The sequence below is a fragment of the Elgaria multicarinata genome, chromosome 4, assembly GCF_023053635.1.
Source record: "Elgaria multicarinata webbii isolate HBS135686 ecotype San Diego chromosome 4, rElgMul1.1.pri, whole genome shotgun sequence".
Lineage (NCBI taxonomy): Eukaryota > Metazoa > Chordata > Lepidosauria > Squamata > Anguidae > Elgaria > Elgaria multicarinata.
In genome coordinates this window covers 853,601-867,650 of record NC_086174.1, presented here as the reverse complement: position 1 = coordinate 867,650, position 14,050 = coordinate 853,601, and the positions used below count along the sequence as shown (strand labels likewise).

At 55.1% G+C, this 14,050-nt stretch overlaps 2 protein-coding genes across 3 annotated transcripts in view; both read left to right on the top strand.

Annotated features, from left to right (window-relative positions):
• The first annotated feature begins 392 nt into the window (after positions 1 to 392).
• Positions 393 to 14,050, top strand: part of TMEM214 (transmembrane protein 214) — a 120,401-nt gene continuing 106,743 nt past the window's right edge. Inside the window, exon 1 of the mRNA XM_063123698.1 lies at positions 393 to 397. The gene's annotated coding sequence lies outside the window, so the exon portion shown is untranslated. The remainder of the gene's footprint in view (positions 398 to 14,050) is intronic.
• Positions 4,865 to 14,050, top strand: part of DPYSL5 (dihydropyrimidinase like 5) — a 29,255-nt gene continuing 20,069 nt past the window's right edge. Inside the window, exon 1 of one of the 2 annotated variants that reach the window (XM_063123695.1) lies at positions 4,865 to 5,125. In XM_063123695.1, coding sequence (XP_062979765.1) covers positions 4,865 to 5,125 — 261 coding nt within the window. The remainder of the gene's footprint in view (positions 5,126 to 14,050) is intronic. The other variant, XM_063123696.1, reaches the window with a different exon arrangement.

The following is a 14,050-nucleotide window of genomic DNA, read 5'->3' as shown; positions in this document are numbered from 1 at the left end:
ACACAATGGCGATGGGACTGTCGCTCCCTCCCAGGGCACAAAGGCTGTTGTGTGTGGTGGGGGCTTCCACTGTCTCATTGTGGCTTCTCTTCCCTGGGGAAGAACAATGGCTGGCATTTACCAGCCCCAGCCGATGACTGGGAAACATTCAGTGCCACCTGTGGGCCAAAGGGCTCCCGGGCGAGGGGCTCCTGTTTGGGAAGAGGCAAGAGCACTGAGAGTCTGGGGGAGGGGGGTCTGGGACTGAAAAGTGAGTGGCAGGAAGGAGCAGGCAGAGGAAAGACGTGGATTCAGAAGTGGATCTCGAGGAGGAGGCGGCACCGCACCCCTTCCTTGGAGCTTGGGTGTTAGAACGTCTGTCCGTATTCCAATATGCGAGAGAGGAGGCCGGCCCTTCTCCAGGGTAAACGGGCCAAGAGCAGCTGCAGTCGCCTTGCGTTGCTTCTGGAAGGGATCCAGGCTGTGGCTGGATCCTGCGTGAGTCTCTAGGAGAAGCAGATTCTGCAGCTTGGAGGCAGCCGTTGGACGCGGCTTTGTGTGTGCCGGCCAGATTGGCAAGTGGATTGGAGAAGTCACCGTGGGGTGGTGGTGGTGGAGGAGGAGGAGGAGGAGGAGGAGGAGCCTTTGTTACAGCAGCCACACAGTGGGTTGAGCGCTAACCGACGCGTCAGCTGGGGTGGTGAGGGGTGGTGATTAATCCAGGTCTGAGTAGAGGAGCTGAACCCTTTAGCCTGAAAGGCGACGGTCATGGACCCAGCTTCCCCAGGCATGGTGGGATGCTTAGTCAGCACCCAGCCGATAGGCCTAGAATTGAGGGGCTTTAGCTGGCTCCCGTCACAACCAGGATCCGCGCGCCTGGAAACAATCCCTCAAAATAGTCCTTGGCTTTACCAAGGGCAGACACAGTGCCACCCCAAAGCCTCCCCCGCCCCCGTTGCTCAAGGCGTTTCCCTCTTAAGGACTTGATCCGCGAGGTTGCAGTGCCTTGCCAGGACGTTGCGCCCTTCTCTCTTGGCAGCTTCCTGCTGGGCCGGGGGGGTCCGTTTTCATGGCCTCCCTTGGACAGCAGTGTCAGGAGCGTTGTGCTCTGCGTGAGCGGCTCTGTCCCAGCACAGCAGGGCTGCTGCACAGGGTCCAGCTTCCTCTCCTAACTTCCTTCCTTCCTCTCTGTCTTCCTCCCCAGCTGCTGCTCTTGACACATGCTCAGCTGCTGCAGGAGAGACAGGGTGATGGTCTCAGGGTGATAGCTCTGTCCTGACTCCGTGGAATGGGATACAGGGTCAAGCAGGCAGCTGTTGGCTGCACTTGCTGTGCAGGGCTTTCTCGCCCGCGTCCTCCATCTCTCCCCGTACAAAGAATAGGCACCAAATCAGACCGTCCCAATAAGGCTACGGATGGAATGGGTTTTTTGGCAGGGCGGGGTCATTTTGCCTGAGGTCAGCCCGTTCATGAGAACTTCAGCAGGGCACTGATGCTGGACCAGACCGAGGATCCATCCAGTCCAGCACTCTGTTCACAGAGGGGCCAACCAGCCATCGGCCAGGGACCCACAAAGCAGGACATGGTGCAACAGCACCCTCCCGCCCATGTTCCCCAGCAACTGGTGCCCGCAGGCTTGCTTCCTCAAATACTGGAGGTAGCACACAGCCATCAGACCTAGTAGCCATGGATACTGTTCAGTGGGTTGCAGGGTCTGGTCTCTGTGAATGGGCTGGGAAGGGCGAACGGCCCATATCAAGCAGTGGGCTACCCCGCTGCCCTGATCCACGGCTCTGGTGCGGCCACACCTGGAACAAGGCTTGAGCAGTCTAGCAGTGTGTCCCCCCCCCCGCCCCCGCTGAGGGCAGGCTGTTGACAGAGAAAGACGGGAGGGAAGCAGAGAATTCTGGCTGGCCAGTGAGGTGCAGGGAGCGGCTGGGGAAACGGCTGGGCAGCGCCCAGGGAGCTGTGACCAACCGGAGCAAGTCTTGCAAGAGGCAGTAGGGATAAATCCAGAGCAACTTTGGGAGAGGAAGAAGAAGAAGGAAGAACCCAAGTATTTATTTATTTATTTATTTAATTACATTTATATACCGCCCCACAGCCGAAGCTCTCTGGGCGGTTTACAACATTTAAAAATAGTAAACATTAAAAGTATACAATTTAAAACACACACACACACACACACACACACAAAAACAGTATAAAAACAACAGTATCCATTTAAAAACAACAATTGTGGGGTCCATTAAAAACAAACTTAACGTTGTTAAATGCTGTTAAAATGCTGTTAAAAATGCCTGGGAGAAGAGAAAGGTCTTGACCTGGCGCCGAAAAGATAACAATGTTGGCGCCAGGCGAGCCTCATCGGGGAGATCATTCCACAGTCGGGGGGCCACCACTGAAAAGGCCCTCTCCCTTGTTGCCATCCTCCGAGCTTCCCTTGGAGTAGGCACTCGGAGGAGGACCTTAGATGTTGAGCGCAGTGTACGGGTAGGTTCATGTCGGGAGAGGCGTTCCATCAGGTATTGTGGTCCCAAGCCATGTATGTCCCTTGTTTCAGAGCAAGCGCCCTCCGAGGACCTCACGGCCTGGTGGGGGGCGGATACCTGGCAACTCAGTGGAACCTAGGGAGAAAGGGAGCTGCCTCGTGCCTCAAGCCGCATCAGGCCGTTGATCCATCTTGCCCAGTATTGTCGACACTAGCTGGCAGCAGCCACTCCCTAGGGATTCAGGCAGGATTCATTCCTCACCCCACCGGTGGAAGCCGGGGATTGAACCGGGACCTTCAGCGTTCCGCGCACGTGCTCCGTCACACTGAGCTGTGGCCCCTTAATGAGTGGACACAGGCTACCTGCTGGTTTACAAGCTTGTGGACAAAAAATCCAAATGGGGGGAATCGTCACCCTGGCTGCCGGGACCGTTTTGCGCACCACATTGTCTAGGGCTGATGGGTCCAGAGACGGTTGGACACCTGAGCCCAAGGCGAGGCTGAGCGGCTGATGAAGCTGCTCCTGGGGCGCCAGAGCCAGACCGAGTCTGCTGGCAGAAACAGAGCTTGGAAGGGAGCAGCCCTGAAGCGAAGGTTTCTCCTTGGATCCTGTTGACTCATAAGGACGTAAGAACAGCCCTGGATGCTGGGTCAGCCCCAAGGGTCCATCCAGTCCAGCCCTCTGCTCACACAGTGGCCAAGCAGCCATCGGCCAGGGGCCAGCAGAGCAGGACACAGGTGCAACAGCACCCTCCCACCCATGTTCCCCAGCAACTGCTGCACACAGGCTTACTCCCTCGAGTACTGGAGGTAGCACACAACCATCAGGGCTAGTAGCCATGGATAGCCTTTGCGTCCAGGAATTTATCCAGACCCCTTTTAAAGCCATCCCAATGGGTGGCCATCACGACATCTTGTGGTAGTGAGTTCCATAGTTTCGCTATGCGCTGTGTGAAGACGTCCTTCCTTTTATTTGTCCTGGATCTCCCACCCATCAGCTTCATGGGATAATGACCCCGTTGGGTTCTAGTATTATGAGAGAGGGAGAAAAATGTCTCCCTCTCCACATTCTCCACACCAGGCATAATTTTGCACACCTCTGTCAGGTCTCCCCTTACTCTGAGGAAACCTTTAGAAAGAGAGGCAAGGGAACTTGGGAGAAGGAGGCAAGGCGGGGAGGCTGGGGTCATGTACGTGTGTGTGTGTGAGAGAGCGAGAGAGAGCGCAAATGGTCAGGAAGGTGCTGGCACGCACCCAGAGTTCCCCAGCTTTGCACACTGCAAGAGGGCAACTCCTCCGTGGTTCAGTGAAGGCAGAGGGCACCTAGGTCATGCGCCACAATGGCAATAAAGGCCTGGTGCTCCTAGCTGCCATGGAATGCTTACTCTCAGGATGACAATCTGTATTAGACGAGGCGCCATGGCGATGCCAATTAAGTGCTGAAACATGGAGCCCTCATGGCTGAGCCTTTCAGTAAAACGAGCTCTCATGGGTGTGGTGATAGGCTTGAAAGTAAGCAAGCACTGCCTGGAGAAACCTTAGGAGTCAGGGCAGTGGCCCTGATGGCGTTTAAACCCTCTGCCCAGGACCAGGACCGATTGTGTAGACCCGTCTGTCTTGACTTTTGGCATGGGAGCAGAGGTCTCCTTTGTGTGTGGTTTAGCTCCGAGTATGCAGAGGCCTGCCTGGAGGTTGGGCAAAAGTGCCGGTAGGGAAGCTGTGGATCTGTTGACCTGGCTTTGCTTGGGTCTGGGAATTTGGGTCCCCCACCCACCCCCTGCCCAGAGCAAGTGGGGAGCCCCTGGGGGGCTGTTGCCTTGGGTGCTGCCGCTGCCACCGCCACCAGAAATAGTCGTTTGGGGGTGGGTTCGCATCAGGCAGCGAAATTCCCTCCCCAGCTCGGCTCCATTGCAACTTTTGGGGGTCCTTTTGTTCCACCGAGCCTGCTTTCACTCCCCCCTCTCTTTACCAAGCGCGCCTCCTTGGAGGTGGAACAACGACAAGAGCCTCAGAAGCTGAGCAAAGGTCACACGCCGCCTGGCCTGGGAGGTGGTGGCCCCGGAGGTCCCTGCCTGGTTGCAGCCTCTGTGTTTTGAGCCGGTCACATCCTGGTGACCATGGCTGCACGGGAGCAGCCCTGTTCTTGGGCCTTTGCGCTCCCTGAGCCCGGGGCGGCCTTTGGGTATCTGGGTCTGGGTGGTTCTGTGCCGCGGGAACGTGTGTCAGGCCTTGGGCAGGGTCTGTGAATTGGCCGCGTGGCCTCCCGGCTGTGGCGCTCTCCACCCGTTGCGTGGATTCCGTGCGCTGGGGAAATGGGGTCTTTGGGATGGCCGTTGTGCCTGGGCAACCTGCGCTTCTCCTGACCTGCTTCCTGCTGCGTCCTTTCCCAGAGCCATGCTTGCCAACGCGGCCACCATGCGGATCCTCATCAAGGGGGGGAAAGTGGTGAATGACGACTGCACCCTGGAGGCCGACGTCTACATCGAGAACGGCACCATCCAGCAGGTGGGCCGCGAGCTCATGATCCCTGGCGGCGCCAAGGTCATCGATGCCACCGGCAAGCTGGTGATCCCAGGGGGCATCGACACCAGCACCCACTTCCACCAGACCTTCATGAACGCCACCTGCGTGGACGACTTCTACCACGGCACCAAGGTACGTGTCTCTTGCCCGGGAGGCTGCGGGGGGTGCGGCGGAGGGTGGCCTCACCCGGGGCAGTGGCGTAGCGCCCAGGGGCTGGCTTGCAGGGCCGAGAAGCAGGCGGTGGCTGGGGAGACGTGAGTTCCTTGACGTTGTCTCGGGATGGGGAGTTATTTATTTATTTAAAACATTGATATCCCTCCCTATATCAATAAGACCTCAGGGCAGCGTACAGATAAAAGCAGATAGCATAAAACAGTAAATATACACAGCTAAAAACAAACCATAAACCAAGTTAAAACGATATATAATTTTAAAGCAGTAAAACTATTAAAACCATTAAAACAATGTGTCAACTTGGTGAATTCAACCATTAAATGCTTTGTTAAAAAGCCATGTTTTCACTTGGTGCCGGAATAAAATCAGCGTTGGCGCCAGTCGGGCCTCCAAGGGCAGGGCATTCCACAGTCGGGGTGCCACCACAGAGAAGGCCCTCTCCCACGTCCCATCATAGCGAATGTGTTGTGCTGGTGGGATGCGGAGAAGGGCTCCTCCAACAGATCTCAAGTCTCTGACAGGCATGGGCTAGGCCGGGACCTGGAGGCTGGCCCCGGGTTTGAAATGCCTCGGAATACACGGGGCATTGTTGGAGCGGCCGCCTCCTCTTTGCCCACCTGGCACTCAGTCAGCTGGAAGAGGCTGCGTCTCTCTTCTCCCGTCTCTGAACTGTCTTTGCATTGACAGATTGGGTGCAGTTTTGCGTAGCCTGGAACGCAATGGATGGTTTGGGGGTTGGAAAGAGCTCCCAAAGGACCCTTCCAAACTTGCGGAGGTGGGCATTGAAATGGCCAATGCAGTTCAGGAGAAGCAAGTGGGCGCGACAAGGGGAGCGTGACCTCAGCAGCCTTTGGGACTCTTGTCCATGGGAGCCTTCTGGGCCAGCTCAGTGGGTTGGGAGCTGGATGCCCTGTATTGCAGGGGGGGGGGCACTCCCACCTGCAGGGTGGATTCCAGAGGGAGGCGTCGAGAGGCTGGCTCTCTCCCCCTCCCCCCCCCGCCCCTGCTCCCAGCTTTTCTGCAGGGCATCGTCTTGTCCCCGGTGCTGTGTAACATCTATATGACGCCCTTGGCAGTGGCCGTTCGGGGATTTGGAACAGAGTGTCACCAGCCGGCTGGAACGAGCCCCAGCTCTCTTTCTCTGTCATCAGGCGTGGCCGTGCAAGTGCTGGGGCTGGACCAGTGCCTGGACGCAGCGGTGGGCTGGATAAGGGCCAGTAAAATGAGGCTGAATCCTGGCGAGTGGTTCTCATGCCTGGGAGAGAAGTAGGCCGCCTGGGCTGGACGCAGTTGTGTGCTCTCCCAGAGGGATCAAGTGCTCAGACTGGGGGGGATTCTGGATCCGTCCTTTTTGCTGGAGGTCCAGCTGGCCGCAGTGTCTCAAGAGTGCTGTGTACCACTTTGGCTGGCATGCCACCTGCAGCTGTTCTTAGACCAGGGTAGCCATCGAGGTCCAGGCTCAAGGTTAGATTATTGCAGTGTGCGTCACGTGGGGCTGGTCCAGAAGGTGCGGCTGGTGCAGAGGGCTTCAGCTAGGCTCTTGAGCGCACCTGTGCTGAAGGAACTTCGCCGGCTGTGTCTTTGCCGCCAGGCCAGGGTTAAGGTTTTGCTGGTGTAGTCTATGTGTTCGTATTGTATTTGTATGCTTTTATGCCTGTACTACTTTGGAATCTTGGGATTGTGGTGGAGAGCTCACGGAAAGTGTCCACAGCAGTGTGTGGAAAAGGCAGATTCCATCTTGTGGATCATCAGGAAAAGAATCAGAAATAAAACTGCCGATCTCATAATGCCTTTTTACAAACTTTTCAAGCAGAAGAAAGGGAGGCAGCTGCAAAAGGGCAGCGACAAGGCCTCAGACTGAGGCTTGGAAGTAAAAAGCAAAACTGTCAATATGGTACTCATCCATGGTGCAACCTCCGCTTGGAACGCTGTGCACTTCTCCGGTCACTGCGCCTAAAAACGGGTATTGCAAAGTAGGGAAAAGGGGGCTGAAAGGGGCGCCCGAAAGGGTCCGGGGGCTGGAGCATCTCCCCTTTGGGAGGATGCCTACAAGGTGTGGGGCTGTTTAGCTTAGCAAAAAGGTGAGTAAGGGCAGACATGATAGAGGGGTACAGAACGACGTATGCTGTGGAGAACGTGGACGGGGGGACCTATTTTCCCTCTCTCCAAGGAGGTCATCTCTCGAAGCTGATCAGGGTCAGAGAAAAGGAAGGGTTTCTTTACACAGTGCAGAAGTTAAGCTATGGAACTCACTACCACAAGTTGTGGTGATGGCCACTGGCTTGGATGGCTTTGAGAGGGGATTAGACAAATTCCTGGAGGAGAAGGCTATCCGTGGCTCCTAGTCCTGATGCCTCTGTGCTACCTCCAGTATCACAGGGGGCATGCCCCCCGAATACCAGTTGCTAGCATTTGGGGGCAAACACGAGTGGGAGGGGAGCATCGCCCTCATGTCCTGCTGATGGGCTTCCTGTTGCGGGGGCACATGGTTGACCTGTGTGTGAAGGGAACGCTCTATGGACCCTTGGTCTGATCCACCACCGCTGCTCTGACGTTCTGACCTTGAAGGCCCAACACACTGCAAATCTTCTTCAGGAGCAAGATGATGTTGGGCCTGTTCCACATCTGCATGGAACCATTATTATTATTTATTATTATTATTTATTTATATAGCACCATCAATGTACATGGTGCTGTACGGAGTAAAACAATAAATAAATTGGCAGGAAGTGGCTATTCAGAGGTGTGGCTGAGGTGTCACCAATATGCAGATGACGCTCAGCTCTACTTCTCCGTTTCCCATCAAATCCAGGTGGGGCAGTGGGCGTTCTGAACCAGTCTGGCCTGCATGAGGTAAGGGCCTGGATGAGGACAAATCAACTGTTATCCCAAGTGATTGGGGATTGGGGTTAAGGGAGGGTTGTACCCTGCCCTTGACAGAAAGGATGCCAGCAAATGACCCTGAACAGCTCTCAGGCTGTAGTTCCTTCTCTGCTTCGACTCAGGCTCCAAAGGTGGAGGTCTGTCTAGCAGATGGGTTGCAGTGGGTCTGTGCTGTTCTGTGGGGGCCGTGGGGGCCCCCCAATGCCCTCCCTCCCTCCTTCCCTCTGGGCCAGGAGGCCCTTACTTTCCCCGCTGCCCATTCCTGAAGGCTGCCCTGTGTGCCTCCTCCTGAGAGGGCAGTGATTGCGCACTAGAGGGGCAACGGATCACTGGTGCTGCCTGGCATCTGCTGGCGGATGCGCCGAGGTTTAAAGCGGAAGTTGGTGCTTTGTGGAAGAAGTGGTAGGAGTCCCTGCGTGCGTGTGTGTGTGTGTGTGTGTGTGTGTGTGTGTGTAGCAGCGCTCCCTGCGGTGGACTCAGTGGGCTGCCCACGGCTACGTGGCTGTATTATTATTATTATTATTATTATTTATTTATATAGCACCATCAATGTACATGGTGCTGTACAGATAACACAGTACATAGCAAGACCCTGCCGCATAGGCTTACAATCTAATAAGTTGTAGTAAACAATAAAGAGGGAAGGAGAGTGCAAACAGGCACAGGGAAGTGTAAACAGGCACCGGGTAGGGTAAAGCTAACAGTATAGAGTCAGAACAAACTCAATATTTGAAGGCTATAGGGAAAAGAAAAGTTTTTAGCTGAGTTTTAAAAGCAGTGATTGAGTTTGTAGTTCTCAAGTGTTCTGGAAGAGCGTTCCAGGCGTAAGGGGCAGCAGAAGAAAAAGGACGAAGCCGAGTAAGGGAAGTGGAGGTCCTTGGGAAGGCGAGAAGCATGGCAGGTTTCTTATCTGGAAAATGGCAGCTGTGGCGGTCCACCAAGTGGGGACAAGAACATCAGAAGAGCCCTGAGGCTGGATCAGACCGAGGGTCCATCTAGTCCAGCACTCTGCTCACACAGGGGCCACCCAGCCATCGGCCAGGGATGAACAAGCAGGACATGGTGCAGCAGCACCCTCCCGCCCATGTTCCCCAGCAACTGGTGCACACAGGCTCACTGCCTCGAATACTGGAGGTAGCACCCAACCATCAGGGCTAGTAGCCATGGATAGCCTCCTCCTCCAGGAATTTATCCAACCCTCTTTTAAAGCCATCCCAATGGGTGGCCATCACTACATCTTGTGGCAGGGACCGCTAATATGAAGGCTACGAATGAAAACGTGGGGAGGGGAGGGGGGCCGTTCTCAGCACCACTGGACTGGTCTGGATGCAGGAGCCGCGGGTCCTCGAGTGTATCTGCTCAGTGCCCAGACTCTGAAGTCTCTCAAGAGAGCGTGATTGTTAAAAACCGCTCATAGCCGCTCAGCGGGCAAGTGAGCACCGGATGGGGTGGCTCCACTCAGTGGCACGCATAGAAGGAGCGCACGTGCGCCATCTCTTTAGCTTGATACACACACCAGCATTGAAACATCCACAACGCTTTAGTTAATGCTACTGTAAATACACTGGTGCCTCCACCCCCGGAGGTGTGCATCAGCAGACAGGTATAATCATGGACTTTTGCCTGTTGCAATGTGTGGTTACGCATCTTTGACTGTGTGGGATGTATGCTGTTCGTGAACGTTGACAACGGAAGAACTGCACAAACTTTTTGCCTTCTTGGTTGGAAATCTTTGCATCTATAATTCCCTTTCTAATTCCTTTTTAAGTTTTTCAATAAAGCTCTTTTGGTTATTTATTTATTTATTTATTTCATTTTTTTGTCACCCAATAGCCAAAGCTTTTTGGGTGGTTCACAAAAATCAAAACCATAAGTACAGCATAAAATATAGTATAAAAGCTTAAAACCACAATATAAAAGTACAACCAGAATAAAACCGAGCAGCAATGCAAAGATTTATTTATTTATTACATTTCTATACCGCCCAATAGCCAAAGCTCTCTGGGCGGTTCACAAAAATTAAAATCATAGTAAAACAATCAACAGGTTAAAAGCACAAATACACAATACAATATAAAAAAGCACAACCAGAATAAAATACAGATTTAAAATGCAGATTTAAAATAGCAGAGTTAAAAGTCTAGGATAGTAAATTGCTGAAATACTGGGAAAATTAAAAGGTCTTCATCTGGCGTTGAAGAGAGTATAACGTAGATGCCTGGCGAACTTCTCTGGGGAACTCATTCCACAGCTGAGGTGCCACAGCAGAGAAGGCCCTCCTAGTAGCCACCTGCCTCCCTTCCTTTGGCAGGGGCTCACAGAGAAGGACCCCTGAGGAGGATCTTAGGATCTGGGCAGATACATATGGGAGGAGGTGTTCCTTCAGATAACTTGCCCCCAAGTCATTTAGGACTTTATACCAGCACTTTGAATCGGGCCTGGACCTGGACTGGCAGCCAATGAAGCTGGAAAAGGACTGGCGTGATGTGGTCTCGTCGGCCAGTCCCTGTTAGTAACCGTGTTGCCCTGTTTTGGACCAGCTGAAGTTTCCAGACCATTTTCAAAGGCAGCCCCACGTATAACGCATTGCAGTAATCCAGGCGAGAGGTTATCAGAGCATGGATAACTGTAGCTAGGCTACCTCTGTCCAGATAAGGGTGTGATTGGTATATCAGCTGTTAAAAGTGCTCCTTGCCACTGTGTCCACCTGTGCTTCAAGTGACTGTTCTGGATCCAAGAGCACCCCCAAATTACGAACCCGATCCTTTAGGGGGAGTGCAATCCCCACTCCAGAACAGGTCAAACCTCACTTAGCCATAGTTGATGTTCAGGCTGATATCTTACTTTGATGTAAATGTCCCTGGGAACCATTTGGCTGAAACTTGGTGCAATGACACGTTCTGTAGCACCGTCCCTTTCCAGAGTGTTTCATGGAGGCGAATAAACAGTGGGTGATTCCCTGCCATGATGAGCTTACAATCCCAGTTTCAGCAAGGATGCTCAGCCTTCCCTTCCGTTGTGAGCACGAGAAGGCCTTGTGCTGCCAAGACTCTGCTTCTATGGCAATGTGGAAGGCAGCAGTTTGGAAGGCCCCCTACCCTGCTCCATCGTCTGCCACTGTGCTTGAGACCCCAGGACCCAGAGCGGCCTGCGCAGAAGCAGGAAGGCAAAGGTCAAGTGGTGGCTGACTGTGAGCCGCCCCAGAGCCAGGCTGGGAGAGTAAGTGGTCCTTTTTGCTCCCTTGGGCCCCACCTGAGCCTCCCCAACCGCTCTTCAGGGTCTGCGGCTGATCCTGGAACCTGGCGCTGCTTCCTAGGAACATAACCTATGATGGGCTGTGATGCTGCATCAGACTGGGGCTCGCCTGGAACAGCATTCATAGAATCATAGAATAGCAGAGTTGGAAGGGGCCTACAAGGCCATCGAGTCCAACCCCCTGCTCAATGCAGGAATCCACCCTAAAGCATCCCTGACAGAGGGTTGTCCAGCTGCCTCTTGAAGGCCTCTAGTGTGGGAGAGGCCACAACCTCACCAGGCAACTGATTCCATTGTCGTACTGCTCTAACAGTCAGGAAGTTTTTCCTGATGTCCAGCTGGAATCTGGCTTCCTTTAAGCCCGTTATTCTCCCACAGCAGCCTGCCAGCAGCCTGTGGGAAGGCCTCAGCCTGTGGGAAGGCCTCGGTGGGGGTGGGGGTGTGTCTCTAGATGCAATGGCTCCTCCCCCCAGGAGCCTTGGGCCATGGAACTGAGACCCTGGCCCGGAAACAAAGCCCTACATTCCTCCCTGTCTTTACAGCAGGCAGCGCCGTCATAACGGGTCCAGACGGCATCGGTGCGCTGTCGTGGGTTCCTCCACCTGCCATTGCCGAGAGGCTGCTGACGTCCAGCAACATTTTACTCCAATGCTCCCAGGCCAATCTGGCGCACAGGCAGGAACAGGCACAACCCTCTCGGCCCTCCCTCGGGCCATTCCTCAACTCCTTTTGCTTTGAGGCTGGAGCTCACCATCAGCTGTACTGCCGCATCTCTTGGCTGGGCCAAGTGATGGCTGTGTGTGTGTGGGGGGGGAGAGGGCTTCTTTGCTATTGCTTTAAATGGGCTTAGCTGTTATCTATGTATTATAGGGGTTTTAAAAAGAAAGAACGCAAAACCGTGGCAGAGAGCGAAGGCATCTGCCTGCTGGATCCCCAAAGTCTGGCCGGCAGCAGCAAGGCCTTTGGCCTCCAGCAGGCCCAGGGCAGGGCAGGGGCACGTGCTACGCTGGCCATTCTGGGCCCCGGGTGCCGCGACGGAGTGGGCTCTTCCCTGCGCTCCACCAGCCACGCCTCACGGGGAGGCAGAAGTCGCCCGAGGACAGCGTCGTGGCGGCAGAGGTGGCCTGCCCGGCATCCTGCTCCCAAGTTGTGTTGGCCGCTGTGGCCCTGTGGGGCTGAGGCTCTGTGGCTCCGGTCTCCCTCCATTTCTGGGCAGTCGACCCCTCCGGCTTGAAGCTTGTCCAGTTCACTTCCTCGATTCGTGGCCGGCTGCTCTGCCTTTGGAACAGGGCCCCTCTTTGTCTCTCTCATCTGGTGAAACAGACTCTCCCCACCACCACCACCGTGCCTGTATGCACATACATGTGTGCGCACACTAGATCTCTGGTGCGAGACCATCACCATCCACAGCATGTGCTTGAGGGGGAGGGGGCCTTGCCTATGGAAGCTCGATGAGCTTGTGAGTCCTTAAAATGCCCGTTTTGTCCCTAGAATTCGGGGGGGGGGTTTGTGTCTGGTGTGCTGTGAGCCCCTTTGCATGCCTGGCGAGATCTGGCACCTGCCCATTCCCCAGTGCTCTCTGCCTCACAGGATACCGGCCTGCCTCTGTGGCAGGGCCACGGCTGCTTTGTGTGGTGTGCCGTGGCAGCCTGTGGCAAGGGACTGCTGGTCCTTGGGAGAAGCAGCCGTGGTGGGGGTCGTGGGTGGTGCCATTTCCATGGAATGCGAGCAACCTGGATATTCCTCCCCACACCCCAGCCCAGCCCAGAGGAGTCTGCTCCAGTGAGGGTGGATTCCTCTTTGAGGCCACTTCTGGAGGCCACTACCTGTGGGGCCTGCGGCAGGCAAAGCCGGTTGTGCCTCTGGACACCCCCTTAGAACTCTGCCGCCTGCATCTCGACCGTGACTGGCCCCGTGCCCCGGTACAGCTGCCTGCACAGTCCCACCGTGCTCCTGCAAGAGCATCATGGATCCTTGCGTGGGACGTCACAGGGCTTTAAACTTCCTGGGAGGGGGGAGAGGCTGCGAGAGTTTTAAAATACAAGAAAGACCTATATAATATAATAACTTCCAGGAGGGTGACTGTGTTAGTCTGTTGCAGCCGAAACAGGTTCTCGTGGCCCCTTAAAGGCTGACATGAGCTTTCATAGGCTATAGCCCACGTCATACATCTGATGAAGTGGACAGCGTCCTTGGAAGTTTATGCCGGAATAAATGTGTTCGTCTTTAAGGGGGCCACACGACTCTTTGTTGTAAATAAAGAAAACGGCTCTTGACCCTTTGTTACACTGTGTGCACGCAGTTGTGTTGGAAGGGCCTGGCTTTACAGCTGTGGGCTGAACCAGCCCAACCACTCGACTCTGTATAAATCTTGGGGGGGGGGTAGGCCTAGGCCCCCTCCCCCAATGCGAGCCACTCAAAGGCCTGGTGTGGAATAGCCTTGAAGAGAGGCAAGTCCAGAACCCCTCGCTCCCCTCCCCTTGGACGCACAGATGCCCCCCCCCGTGTGTGGGGGGGGCCTGCGGGCACGGTGAAATCCCTTCCTGCTCTCCTCCTGGCTCTGCTTGCAGAAGCTCCTTCGCCCCTGTTGCCCCCCTCGCCCTAGAGGCAGCAGCCTCCTCCTCTTGCCTCTTGCCCCCTGGCCCATCCCTCCCTCGGCTTGTGCTCTGGCTGCCTGAGAGTCCCCCTGCCCAGGCTCCCTCTTGCTTTACACGACCGACTGCTGCTGGTCCTGGGTGTGGGGGG